General features: G+C 43.4%; 1 protein-coding gene across 1 annotated transcript in view; it reads right to left on the bottom strand.

The window, feature by feature from the left end:
- Positions 1–11162, bottom strand: part of LOC147613014 (pentatricopeptide repeat-containing protein At5g39350-like) — a 32388-nt gene extending 21226 nt beyond the window's left edge. Inside the window, exons 1-2 of the mRNA XM_086782315.1 lie at positions 11146–11162; positions 10692–10801 (exon numbers count right to left, since the gene is read on the bottom strand). Coding sequence (XP_086638441.1) covers positions 10692–10780 — 89 coding nt within the window. The 5' untranslated portion in view covers positions 10781–10801; positions 11146–11162. The remainder of the gene's footprint in view (positions 1–10691; positions 10802–11145) is intronic.
- Positions 11163–13688: the final 2526 nt, after the last annotated feature.

Raw genomic sequence — 13688 nt, forward strand, 5'->3', positions numbered from 1 at the left:
GTCATCCGTATGAATCTTAACAAGCTGAATTTGCTTGTTCTCTATCACCTCTCTGATGAAGTGATACTTCACATCCACATGCTTCGTCTTTGCATGAAAGACAGGGTTCTTTGCCAACTGGATGGCACTCTGACTGTCACAATGCAACAATGGAATATCCCCTGTATAACCCAAATCAACCACTAACCGAGATAGCCATAATGCCTCCTTGCAAGCCTCTGTGGCTGCAATATACTCGGCCTCTGTAGTAGATAAGGCAGTGCACTTCTGCATCCTGGATATCCATGACACAGCACCTCCTGTGAATGTAAACACATAACCGGTAGTAGACTTCCGGTTATCTGGATGACCGGCATAATCCGAATCCGTGTAACCATGCACTAATGCATCCTGTTTGCCAAAACAAATGCACATATCCTGTGTGCCCTTCAGGTATCTCATGACACCTTTCACTGCTTCCCAATGCTTCTTGCCAGGGTTGGCCATGTATCTAGAAACCACTCCCACTGCAAATGCAATGTCCGGCCTAGTAGCAACCATGGCATACATGAGACTGCCACAAGCTGAAGCATACGGAATCTTGGCCATATCAGCCCTGTCTCTATCTGACTGTGGGCTGTCCATAGCACTGAGTTCACATATGGAGGCAAAGGAGTACTAGTCTTCTTCCCCCCGTCCATATTGAACCTCTGCAAGACTTTGCCAATGTATTCCTTCTGAGACAAATACAACACATGCTGATTTCTGTCCCGAAGTATCCGCATACCCAAGATGTGATTTGCATCACCCAAATCCTTCATATCAAAGGTTTGATGCAGCCTCTGCTTCAAGGTATCCATCTCCTTACGAGATTTCCCGGCAATCAACATATCATCAACATACAAGATGAGGATCAATAGACTGCCATCCAAAGCTTTCTTGGTGTACAAGCAGTGATCTATGTCACTTCTCCTGAATTTCTGGGATTTCATGAATGTATCAAATTTATGATACCATTCTCTTGGTGCCTGTTTGAGCCCATAAAGACTCTTTTTCAGCTTGCATACAAGCTTCTCTTTTCCACTCACTGCATAACCCTCTGGCTGCTGCATATATATCTCCTCATGGAGATCACCGTGAAGAAAAGCAGTCTTCACATCCATCTGAATCAAGTCCAGATCATCATGAGCAACCAAAGCTAATACAGCTCTAAGTGTGGTCATTTTGACCACTGGAGAGAAGATCTCATCAAAGTCCACACCATATTCCTGCTTAAAGACCTTAGCCACTAACCTGGCTTTGTATCTTGGCTTTGCATCTGGTGCAACTTTGAGCCTGTATACCCACTTGCATGGCAAAACCTTCTTGCCTACAGGCAAATGCACCAACTTCCATGTTCCATTTTTGTGCAGAGAATCCATCTCTGACTTCATGGCACGCTCCCATAGAGCTTTGTCTGCCCTCTGTAAGGCCTCCTTATAACATGAGGGCTCCCCACAGTCAGTAAGCATCAAGTAGTCAACCCCTGGAACAAACCTGTCAGGGGCTCTGGAGGGTCTTGTGGACCTCCGTACCCAATGACCATCATTTGCAGGTTGCTGTCCAGCCTGCATATCACCCATTGGTGGCTCCTGTTCCATGCCATAAGGCTGAAAAATCATGCTCGGTATATCCTCTAACTGTGGTATATCCATAGGGATATCTTCTACCATGTCTGGCTGTCCATTTGGACCATTTTCAGCACCATTTAAGGGCTGGTTTTCCTGCTGTAATGGCTGATTTACAGCCCTTTGTTGTTGTCCATGATGTCCATCATCATCAAAGATGACTCTGCCAGGCTCCTGTTGCCTTGCAGGCTCCTTATACATGCATGTTTCATCAAAAATGACATCATTGCTGCGTATGATCTTTCTATTCACGGGATCCCAAAGTCTATACCCCATTTCACCTCTGTCACCATATCCTAGGAATATGCATTTGTGAGACTTAGGATCAAGTTTGGTGCGCATTTCCCTGCGTATGTGCACGTACGCAACGCAACCAAACACTCTCAAGTGCTTGTATGACGGAGGCTTCCCTGTCCATACTTCTTCTGGCACTTTCCCACCAAGCCTCGTGTTAGGTGACCTGTTTATAAGGTGAACGGCTGTCATAACAGCTTCAGCCCAAAAACCATGAGGTAATGCAGCATGTGACAACATAGAACGGACCTTCTCCTGTATGGTCCTGTACATCCTCTCTGTTGTCCCGTTTTGTGGAGGATCATAAGGAGTAGAGAGCTCCCTCTTGATGCCTTTAGCATCACAAAAGTCCTGAAACTGTTTGGACATATACTCTCCACCATTGTCAGAACGCAAAGCCTTCAGTGTTTTGCCAGTTTGATTCTCAACAAGAGCAACAAACTTCTCAAACACTGAGAATGTATCACTCTTCAAACGAAGAGGATAGACCCACACCTTACGTGTGGCATCATCAATAAAAGACACAAAGTATTTTGCCCCTCCCAAAGAAAGCTGAGGCATCTCACATACATCTGTATGCACAAGCTCTAACTGAGCATCTTTCTGTCCAAGAGCTTTCTTGTGGGGGCACTGGTGTTGCCTGCCATATATACAATGCTCACAAAACTGAAAACTTGAAAACTTTAGATAAGGCAAGTAACCCAAACGAGACAATTGCTCCATTCCTTTGACACTCATGTGTCCCAACCGGCTATGCCACATAGAGATTTCCGGCAGCTCGGTTGCATTTACATTAGCATGGTGACAAACACCTGCATGCATGAAATAAAGAGTGTCCACCTTAGAGCCTCTGGCAACAACCAGTGAGCCCTTACTAATTTTCCACTTTCCACGACCAAATGTGGTAACATAATCAGCATCATCAAGCTGTCCAGTAGAAAGCAGGTTCTTCTTGATCTCAGGCACATGCCTGACATCATGGAGCATAAGCTGTGAGCCATCTGAAAACACAAGCCTCACATCACCTCTGCCAAGAATCTTGCATGCATGGTTATCACCCAAATAAACCACTCCTTCATTGCCAGCAGTATACCTGACAAACAAGTCTCTGCAACCTGTGACATGAAAGGAGGCACATGAATCAATGATCCATGAGTGCATACCATGACCACCTGTAAGAAGTGAATGGGCATCAAGTGAAGAAGTAAATAGGACCTCATCCTCACTGCCACCTGCATGTGACACATCCTCACTGCCACCTGCATGTGACACATTGATTTCTTCAATCTTGACTCCACTTTTGCCCTTTGGCTTTACATCTTTGGCTTCATCTTTCTCTTTGTCTTTGCCTTTTCCCTTTTCCTTTTGATCATTTTTCCATTTGTAGCATTGCTTTTTGATGTGTCCCTTCTTGCCACAATAATGGCATTCCAAATCCTTTTTGGAGCGAGACTTGCTCCTTCCCCTTTCTTGGCTTTTTCCCCTTTGTTGGGATCTCCCACGTGCATTCATTGCATTGGACTTTCCAACAGAGTTGTTTTTCCTGTTCATCTCTTCTTGAAGAAGAGCACCCTCAACATCTGCATATGACAGCATAGCATGCGAATTGCTAGTGGCTGTCCTGAATGTGTCCCAACTCTCTGGCAAAGTGCATAACAGAAAAGTGGCTTTGAACTCATCGTCCATTGCCAACTTTTGATTAATGACCTGGCTGACAATACCATTAAACTCATTTAGATGGGCTGTCATAGACGCCCCTTCCTTCATCTGAAGACCTATGAGTTTCTTCAACCAATACACTTTGCTTGAGGCACTTTGTTGGGCATACAAGTCCTGCAATCTCTGCCACATTCCCCAAGCTGTCTTCTCTTCACGAATGCTGAAAAGTAATGAGTCTGACACAGACAACATGATAGTAGATCTTGCCAGCTCATCCATATCTTCCCACTCTTCAGCAGTAAGAGAAGCGGGCATTACACCCCTTTCTTTGATAGGCTTGTGCTGCTTTTTCTGGAGCAACACATTGTAGCACTGGGTTTGCCAAATATCATAATTATGCGAGCCTTCAAGCTTCTTGATGTGAAGCAATGAAGAGCTCTCACCTGTGGTTGCCATAGCAATATGCAACCTGTCAATGCCTGACTCCCTGCAAAATGTGCAAACACTGCACCAAAAGCACACAAAGTGCTCACAGTTTTTTCTCCCAAACTTTATCTCCCACTGCGGAAGCAAGAATGCAACTTTTCTCCCACTTTATGTGATGAAATCACCAAAATCTGGTTGCTGCAGATTTTGGACAGCACCTTAAATGTGCTCTGTTGCCCTTCCAAAGTACTGTACAGCAGTACCAAGTGCTCACCAATGATGTACCAAACCTGTACCGGCAAGTACAGCAGCTGAAATTGAGCCTTTTGGTCACTCAAAACAGTGTACAGCCATTCCAAAACTTGCACAAAGCTGTGCCAAATCTGTACCAGCAGGTACAATAGCAATAAATGCTCTCCTGGCTGTCCAAATGAGTGAAAATCAGACTTTTACAGTCCCGAACACTGCATACAACAGTCCTGAACAGAAATTGGGCAAAAGCCCCTTGACTGCAAGCTGATTTCTGAGGATTCAAGGCATAAATGTTTTGCCTGCTGCTTTGCCAAGCTCAACAAGCATATAAACTTGAAAAGCCCCTTGATTTAAGATCAATTTCTGATCATACATGGTACATTGAAGCACATGAAGGCATCCAGAGTGTTCACGATGCTTCCCCCTGGCCACATATACATCAAATACATGAAAGCCCCTTGATTTACAGGCACATTGAGTGCTTGTAAGGCATCAACACATTATCCACAGCATCAAACGCGATTGCCTACATGCAAATCAACCAAATCGGCACAAAAGCCCCTTGATTTGCACTGCAATTTGCTGCGATTTGCTGCAATTTTGCCCAAATGTGCGATTTCTCACATCATGCAGCATGTATGAGTGCTTAATTGCACAATTACATCAAAAGCCCCAAATTTCGACATCCAATTTCCTGCAAATTGATCCTGATTGTGACCAATGTCACCCAATTTTGCCAATTTTGCTCAAAAATTGAGCAATTGGACACCTGTACCTGCTCAATTGATGATTGTACTTGCTCAATTGCAAATCCCAAAAAAAATTTTGAGGAAAATACCTTGTAATTTCTGATTTTTCTTCAATTTACAAGAAAATGGGGTTGATGATTTTTGGTGCTGCTCTGCAGAAATTTAACGCTCTGTTGTTTGCAGAAGGAGGTGATTACACTGCTACAGCTTGTGAATCCATGCTCCAGGGTGTTGGCTCTTCTCTGCTGTGCGCTGGAAATCCATGCGCGTATGCTGTCTTGCTTCAGGGTGAGCTTCTTGAGGCAGCTTCACAATACGGCGCTCTCCACTGCTGTTGAGATCGCCTCTTCACCTCAACTCGGTGCTGCTCCCAGCGAAGAAGGCATCGTTTGCATGAAGCTCCTACGCGAGACTGCTTTTACGTGTCCGCCTGCTTCTTCGCTTAGCGCTCGCTCCACGCTCGACGCTACACACGTGTTCGCCTGGCTATGCGCCTTCGCCATCTCCGCCTCTTCGCTCGCTTGCCTTCGCCTAGCTGCCGCCGACTCAAGTAGCCAGCCGACGACTTCACCTTCGCTCCACGTCACTTAACTTGAGCGCCGCCTGCCAGAGCTTCTTCGCTCCTCGCTCGACGTCTGGTTTCGCCGTGCTATACCAGTTGTGTGGCGCCGGTTGTATTGACGCCTTGGCTTACGTTCGGCTGTGGTAGCATGCCTGGTTCTGGTACGCAGCCTGCTCCGCCTGCGTGTACACACCCGCCTGATGGTTTTACACACCCGGCTGATGCAACTGGTTCAACGGAGAAGTGGCTGCCCTGTGGTGTGCGTTGCTATGCTGCGCTGCCTATCATGGCAGCTTCTGACACCTGCTTGGCTGGGCAAACCTCCTTCTAGCTCTGATACCAGTTGTGTGGGAGAGATGAATTAGGGTTAGAGTACATGTGGGAGACATACACAGAGAAGAACAAGGGAGAGAGAGAGAGAGAGAGAGAGTTGTGGGGATAAGTCAACTCATGAGGCATGAGTGTGTGACTCCCCTATCACACATGTATATTGCACTAGTACACATAGTGCACTTAGTACATTAAAAGTACTAAGTGTACTATGTACTATAACTTATGGGCTTGTGCACACTATAAGGGTGGGCATAACGCCTTTACCCCAACATTGCCTGGTCTGTATGAATACTAGACCAATGCTGCCACCAAGTGACTGCCTCACCAGTGAGATAGGGAGCCGCTAAATGGACTTTATCTTGGGAGTCTGTGATCCTAGCTAATGGAAAATGAGCATTAAACTGATGAATAAATTGATTAACTAATGAATGATCACACTTACCATCATACTTACTGAAGTTTGGTTGACTGCGAATGACGGTGGTTGATGCTACTGCGGACTGCTGGCTGGTGACACCTATGACTGGGGAGACTGAGGAGAGCTGCTAATACCTCAAGTGTATGGCCTCCTTTTCCCGTTGGTGCTCGAGTAACATACGTTCTCGATCAATCTAAAATAAGATGAATGCATGGCCTCATAAATCTGGCCAGATAAAGCATGAAATATGCACATATATGCCCAATCTGGAGATGATAATGCCAACAAACCCTCCTTTACCCTGCCCCCTTTACTACCCGAGTGTTAAGCTCGCCTATTATTCACCATTCTCCTCTTCAGCCCACAACCCATCAGCAGTAGCTTCTTCAGTCCTCATCAAGAGTGCAAATCTAGCCCTTTGCAGCAAAGTAGAAGACTTTTCAACACCTACAATTTGAGCAAAGTAGAAAAGCCTTCCCCCACCCCCCCTTCCCTCCTACCCCCAAAGCCGTAGTCATGATCTTCCACATCGCCCTAGATCGAAGAGTATGATTTGATGAAGGACCTTCAGCAGAAGGGTCCTAATCTGACATGGCCCCAGCTATTGCAATTGTGCCCCAAACTCAAAAGGACATGGAGCAAGTTAGTCAACACAAGACACCCCAAAAAAGAGAAGAAGGAAGGTCAGATTAATAAAGTGCAGGTGAAGGGAGACAAGGATTATTTGCCAGATATGGATGCTTGGGTAAACAAGCACAGAAATCCCCAAAGTATATATTGATGGTGGTGCACAAGTCTAGGTAATGACCAAGCAAACAATAGACGCTTTAAGACTGAAGGTTGGAGCTTCATCAGAATTTAGAGTCAGAATGGCAAATGGTGCAAAAGTCAGATGTTTGGGAATTGTAAAGAAGCTGCAAGTAAATGTTTTGGGATTGGAAGCAAAATTAGATGTGCATGTGATGCCAGCAAAGTCTGAAGCATATCCATTGATTCTTGGAAGGCCATGGCTGATTGCCATGAGGGCAGGGTAGGACTAGTGGAGAGGACACCTAATTTTGGGGTTGGACCAACCTATGAGAAGACAAGTCTGATATAATATGGCTAAAGGAAGGGAGTTAATTTTAGAGAGTAGTACATTAGGAGAAGAAGATGAAGAGACCAGCTCTACAGAGGATTTAGAAACAAAGGAGGTCAATTTAGAGGATGATGGGGAAGAGGTCCAGTTGCTGGAGCCTGATTCTGACCTTATGTGTACGTCTGTACAGTTATATACAGAGGAAGGGGAGAAGTTGAAGCCTGAAGTTGAAGTACAGCCAGGTGGAGAGAAAATGTTACAAAAGATGATGGCTAAGGATCTAACTAAGGCTAAGAGAAAGGAGTATATAAGTATGTTGCATAAATTTCCATACCTTTTCATTTCCTCTTATACACAGGTTAGGGGAGTGTCTGCAGTGTAGCATTAGATCCAGCTGAAGCCAGAGGCTAAGCCAATTGTACAAAGGTTGAGAAGATTGGAGATTGTACAACAAGTGTTGAGAGAGGAAGCGGATAAATTGTTGAAAGCAGGGTTTTGATTTTAAACCTCTGAATGGAGTAACCAAGAGAGATCTGAAGGAGATAGCACATGCGAAAGCATAAACACTAAACATATGAGAGAGTGCAAAGGAGATTGAGAGAGTTGGACAAGATCACCTTTTATGACAGCAGTAAAGCTTTACAATGGCAATGGCTAGCAACTGAGTGTTGAACTATGTGCAAGGGAAATGGATGAATGAGTGAATAATTGGGAACTCCTTATATAGTGCAGTAGGGACCTGGCCGACTGCCTCTAGGGCTGGCCAACTGGTGCTGGACAAAATAAATAGGAGAAAATAGATAAAATACCAAATAAATGATAGATCCCCAAAACACTGAGAGGCACAAATTCTAACACCCCCTCCGCAGCTCATAGTGTGCAAGAGTCGGAAAAAGATAATTCGATGAACATGCAACCATGGACCCTCTAGCACCGCGAATACTAGAATCACCTCGGAGAGAGCATCCACCAACCTGTTTCCTCGAAACAAGATACCACCACGAACAACAAGGAACTTTGCTTGGCCACGAATTTCTACACAAGTGTGCACTGAACTCAAAAAATAGATGATAAGCTACTAGACACGCCACGCCCATAATCCCCAACAGTGAACGGAACAAGTCACGTCCCAAAAGCCTCGAACAATGAACTTGGAACAGATCCAGTTTATAATCTCTGCTGTACCAAAGATAACCATGTCCTACCAAATGTCTAATGCTTGGAACTCCGAATTACGGTCCCCATGCACCAGTAGGTGGAGCTGTAATCAGCCCCCTCTCCCGCCCACAAGCCTCTTCTGGTTAGAAGCACATGAGAGGAAACTGCATGTGTACTAGAGAAGCACACCATCTGGGGTCTTTTGAGCCGAAAGCGCCCTGGGAGCCCTAGAAGTGGTACTAGAATCTGTATCACTATCTTGTGTCGTGTCTTTGCCTTTTCTCTGAGATGAAGCCTTACCCTTGGTCTTGTTCTTCTTCTTGGACAAACAATCTTTGGACAAATGGCCTCTTTTTCCACAAGTAAAGTAGCGACTCCGACCTTTCTTCTGAACTGAGGAAAGTGCCTGGTCAAAACTATTGACTGGCACCTTCAATTTATCCTGTGAGATGAGAACAAACTCCTCCTCCAAAAGCAGGGAGCTAAGATCATCAAAATCCAACTGAGTGGATGTGACCTGGCACCGCAAAGATTGAGAAATCACATCATAGTCCGGAGAAAGCTTGGTGAGGATAAGAGCAGCCAACTAAGAAGAGGACAATGCAGCACCCATAGCCAATAATTGGTCATGGATAACCTGGGGCTTCATGAGAAAAGACTGCATGGAATTATTTTCAGGAAATAACAAGCCGTAGAGCTTTCCCTGCAAGGTAACTACCCTCATCGATGAATCTCGTGCAAAGAGATCTTCCAATTTTGACCATACTTGATGAGCACTGGTGAGAGTTTGCACTGCCGGTTAGACCTCCTCAGTGATGGTCCGCACAAGCACAGAATGCGCTTTCGAGTCCCGATTCTCCTAGTCTTGTAATTCTACAACAAATTCATCCTCCTGATCTTGAGTCCACCGCCTAGAGTTTTGAGGATGCTCGGGCTTCCTTTCAGTCAAGCAACACAGCACTAGGTTCCCCCCCCCCCCCCCCCCCCCCCCCCCCCCCCCAGCAAGGGGAGTATACTTACTTGATCGGATATGAGAATAAAAAGTACAAAAGGTTGGGGAGTAAGGAATGGTGGTGGGGTTGGGGAGATGTGTTCATAGGCATTTTCCTCCCCCTCAACGGCAACTAAATCTGATCCTCCTTGGCCAAGGCCATTCTCTTCCCAATCCAAAAATCTCATGGCCTTTTCTCACCCAGCCTAATGGACCTCTCCTCTAGTACCATCTACCGCTTCTCCACATATGTGTGACAGATTTACAATGGTTAGCGGTAAGTTAACTGCTGTGGATAGAATCTACACTTTAGGCAGGTCAACAAGAGAACGACCCGCCCCACTGCACATGAGTCATTAATTTGAGAGTCATGATTACACTACCAAGGAATGTCTACTAATTGCTTCTCATTATGGTTAATTAGTAAACCTTTTTTTCTTTTACCATTCAATGGTACCATACGTCTTATGCTTCTATCATCGTGACCAGTGAAGTTATGCGCAATTGGGATACCTCATCAAGGATTATCCGCACGCTGTACGTCTACCATCTGATTAACGGGAAAGGGTTTCCAGCTCAAGGCAATTTTCTCTGAACACAAAAACAAAATTTAGGAAGTATAATTCTAGGTTGTCATTATCTCTCTTGCTGGCCCTAGTTTGTCCTTGATCAAAACTGTAGGTTTACCTCCTTGCGGCAATGCCGCAGTATGTTTGTGTGTATTTATATCTGTATGCATGCATGCATACATACATATACGGTGAATGCATACACGGCATCAGATTGAGAAGAAATTAGAACAGAAAAAAATATGGTGTGCTGATATTGCCCTTCTAACCTGCTTTGAGCAAAGTTCTTTATTTTTACCTTAACAAATGCAATGGCCTTTGTAAAACAATTTTTTTGAAGGGTCACGTTGAGCCTTTTGATCAGACATAGAGAGAGATACGAAGGAGGAGGGGAGGCGTGTGTGTGTGTGTGTGTGTGTGTGTGTGTTACGAGATGGTTCAAAACGAACTATTACGTGTGTGTATGTGTGTGTGTGTGTGTGTGTGTGTGTGTTGAAATGGTTCAAAACAAACAGATACGTGTGTGTGTGCGTTTTGAGATTCTTCAAACAGATACCTCAGGCAAGTAAAGCTCCGCTGCACGCAGCACAGTCTTGGGAAGAGAAGAATGGAGTGAAACAGTTGATGAGAGAGGTGACGGCCCATGCTTCTCCCTTCCCCCCATGCCTGTAAGATTACAAGTCTTTTCTCTTCTTTTCCATATAGTATGTGCGTAAATTAATAATAGTAGTATTAAATTTTATATTTGTGTATATTTTTATATAATTATAACATTACCATAAAAATTTACAAATTAACACACAATCAATGTTTATTTTATTTAAAATATATATTATGTTTTGATAATATCTGTAATAAGCACCCACAACTTTTTTTATCAAAAATTAACAACTGAACCAAACCGAAAAAAAAGGTTATTGGAATGTCTTAGCTTGGGCAAGAATGAATCCTGAGAAAAATGAGAAAAATGTTGCTTTGTTTAACTTTACGAAAACATTGGTTTGTTTAACCTTACGAAAATCGAAAATCGAAAATCGACCTTTGAAAAGTTATCAAAGTTTGGAAGGCCTATTTTTGTTTTAGAAACAAATCTTGGCAAATCCACTTACGATCCACACTTTGCCACGCGAACGACTGCATGGAAGCCACATTTGACGAGGTTCGATGCCATATCTACACGTATAAAGGAGGCGGCGGAGGAGGTTCAAGAGGAGCACACAGCACTACCAGTTTTAGGTTCGAGAGTGCAGGCGTAGCTGCATTAATGGGGCTGATTGTGGCGCCATCCTTCCGAGACTGGGGCCCTGCTCTACGGCCCCAACACCCTCTACGCCCACGCCTCCTTTGCCATCAAAGATTGAACCCAGTAGAGATACCTTTTTCTATTCATGAGACTCTCAGCATTGCTGTGTAGCACAAAAGGGAGTGCACCAAAAAAAAAAACCGTAGTTAGAATCGCAATGCCCTTCTCTGTCGTCATGCTTAAAACTCCACAGAAAAAATCCCCTATACCAACTGTTTCAATACAAAAAAAACTTTATGTCATCTACGTTTTTGTCTGTTATGAATTTTGGCAGTAAATAATTTTTGTATGTACATTTGTCTAATTTTTTAGCATTCTCTTAATTTATTTAACGTTGTAATTTTGTGAATTTTATTATGTTGTGATTTTCCCTTGCAGTAATGTTATCGTTGTATTTTCTTTAATTTAGTTGGGTAGTAACAATATATTGTCTATTTTTTATTGCATTTTCTTTAATTTAAGTTGGGTAATAACAATATATTATCTATTTTTTAATATTTTCCAAATCTTTTGAACATTATAATTTTATAAATCTTAGTATTTTTTGATACTCAAGTTATCACCAATAATAATTTAATATTTAAATTTACCCAACCCTTTTGGTTAATAAGACCCACGAGATGCCTCTACAATTCTATTTTTGTTCCTATGCAAGTGTGCTTCATGATAATGTAGCAATAAGAAGTCGTGCTTAATAAGTTTATGTAAGGAAAGCTGGCAAAATCATATTTAAATAGTCTTGATTGAAAAATGGTATCCTCAACATCCTACAAAATGTAAAAACCAAGGCCATGTATATAAGATATTTGGCAATAATGAGGAATAAGAAACCCCCATTGTACGAGTCTCCGCTCTCTGTGTTTTGTTGTTTAGCAAGCTTACTTGCTTTTATGTATGTGAGTGGGATGTGTTAGCCTCTTGAGAGTGTGTATGTTCTCCTTCCTCTTATATCCTTCTTCCTCTTCCCTTCTTACTCAAGAGAGAGGAATAGCACTATAGTAGAGGTTGAGAGGAGCTCAACTTAGCTCCAACTTCCTCTGTTGCACTTTTTCTGTCACATCTCAAACTTCAATCATGTGTGATAGCATTTGTTAACCACATTGCGGTAATACCTTCGAGCCATATTTTTTGTACCACACAATGTGCTTCATGTAAAATGATTGTGGAAAATCTCCGAGCTTACAACTTGTGTAATGCTGGAAGATAGTCGAAACACGTCGGTAATGTATATTTAGACTAGAGAATTAGCGGAATTAGCCTAGACTAGCTTATTAGGGCCCCAGACATTACTTGGGCAATCGAGCATTATACATATGAGTCTTGTATATAAGACAATTTGACTAATGAGAAAAGACATAATCCCATTATCACAATTGAGTTTGAGTTTTCTTGCTCTTGTGATTGAAGTTTCTTGTATACTTCCTCTTCTTCTTTATCGTTGCATACATGCTTAGTGATGATGTTGATGCATGTTCTCTTCTTCCTCTCCCCTACTCTTCCCTTCTCCCTCATGCTCTCACTCACTGGCATCGAAGTAGAGGGATTGAGCTTTCCATCTCTCTCTCTCTCTCTCTCTCTCTCTCTCTCTCTCTCTCTCTCTCTCTGGGTCCTGAGTTTAGTGTTGTCGATAGGCGGACATGCAGATGAAGTCTGCAAAGCTGTTGATGAGCACAAAGAAAAGATCTATTGACTTCACTATTGACGACCCTGCAGAGGTTATGGCAAGGATAGATGAGCCACAACTTGTGAGAGGACAGAGAGAAGATCAAGGGTTTCCAAGTGTAGAGCTGGGAGAATCAAGTTACCTCCTTTACTTTGTAAACGATCATAGTGATGAGGAAACCCATTTAGAAGACCAGGATGTGGAGGCAGATGAATAGGAGAAAGCAGGTGTTCTTAGTCTGGTGTCCCTTTCTAAGCGACTTGCTCGCCAGAGTCTCTCTATTAAGAGGGATTTCCATTTCTCAACGGAGGCTAAGGAAGAGATGCCGAAGAGGAAGAAGCAAAGAAGAAGGAGCAGCGTCTTAGCACTGGTATGATAGGAAGAATTAAAGAACCCTATGGTCACTTCACACATAAAACTTACTTCCATAAAGACATTGACGCCATTTCTTGATTTCATGCAAAATAGCAATCATCTCTTGGTCATACACATGCATCTCCATCTCTTTGTCATCAAGTTTGCGGCTTTCATAAGCAATGACCCCATGGTCTTTATACAACACCACACCAATGCCTCTTCCATATGCA

The sequence above is a fragment of the Cibotium barometz genome, chromosome 44 (assembly GCF_041138505.1).
Source record: "Cibotium barometz isolate CiBa-2024 chromosome 44, ASM4113850v1, whole genome shotgun sequence".
Taxonomy (NCBI): domain Eukaryota; kingdom Viridiplantae; phylum Streptophyta; class Polypodiopsida; order Cyatheales; family Cibotiaceae; genus Cibotium; species Cibotium barometz.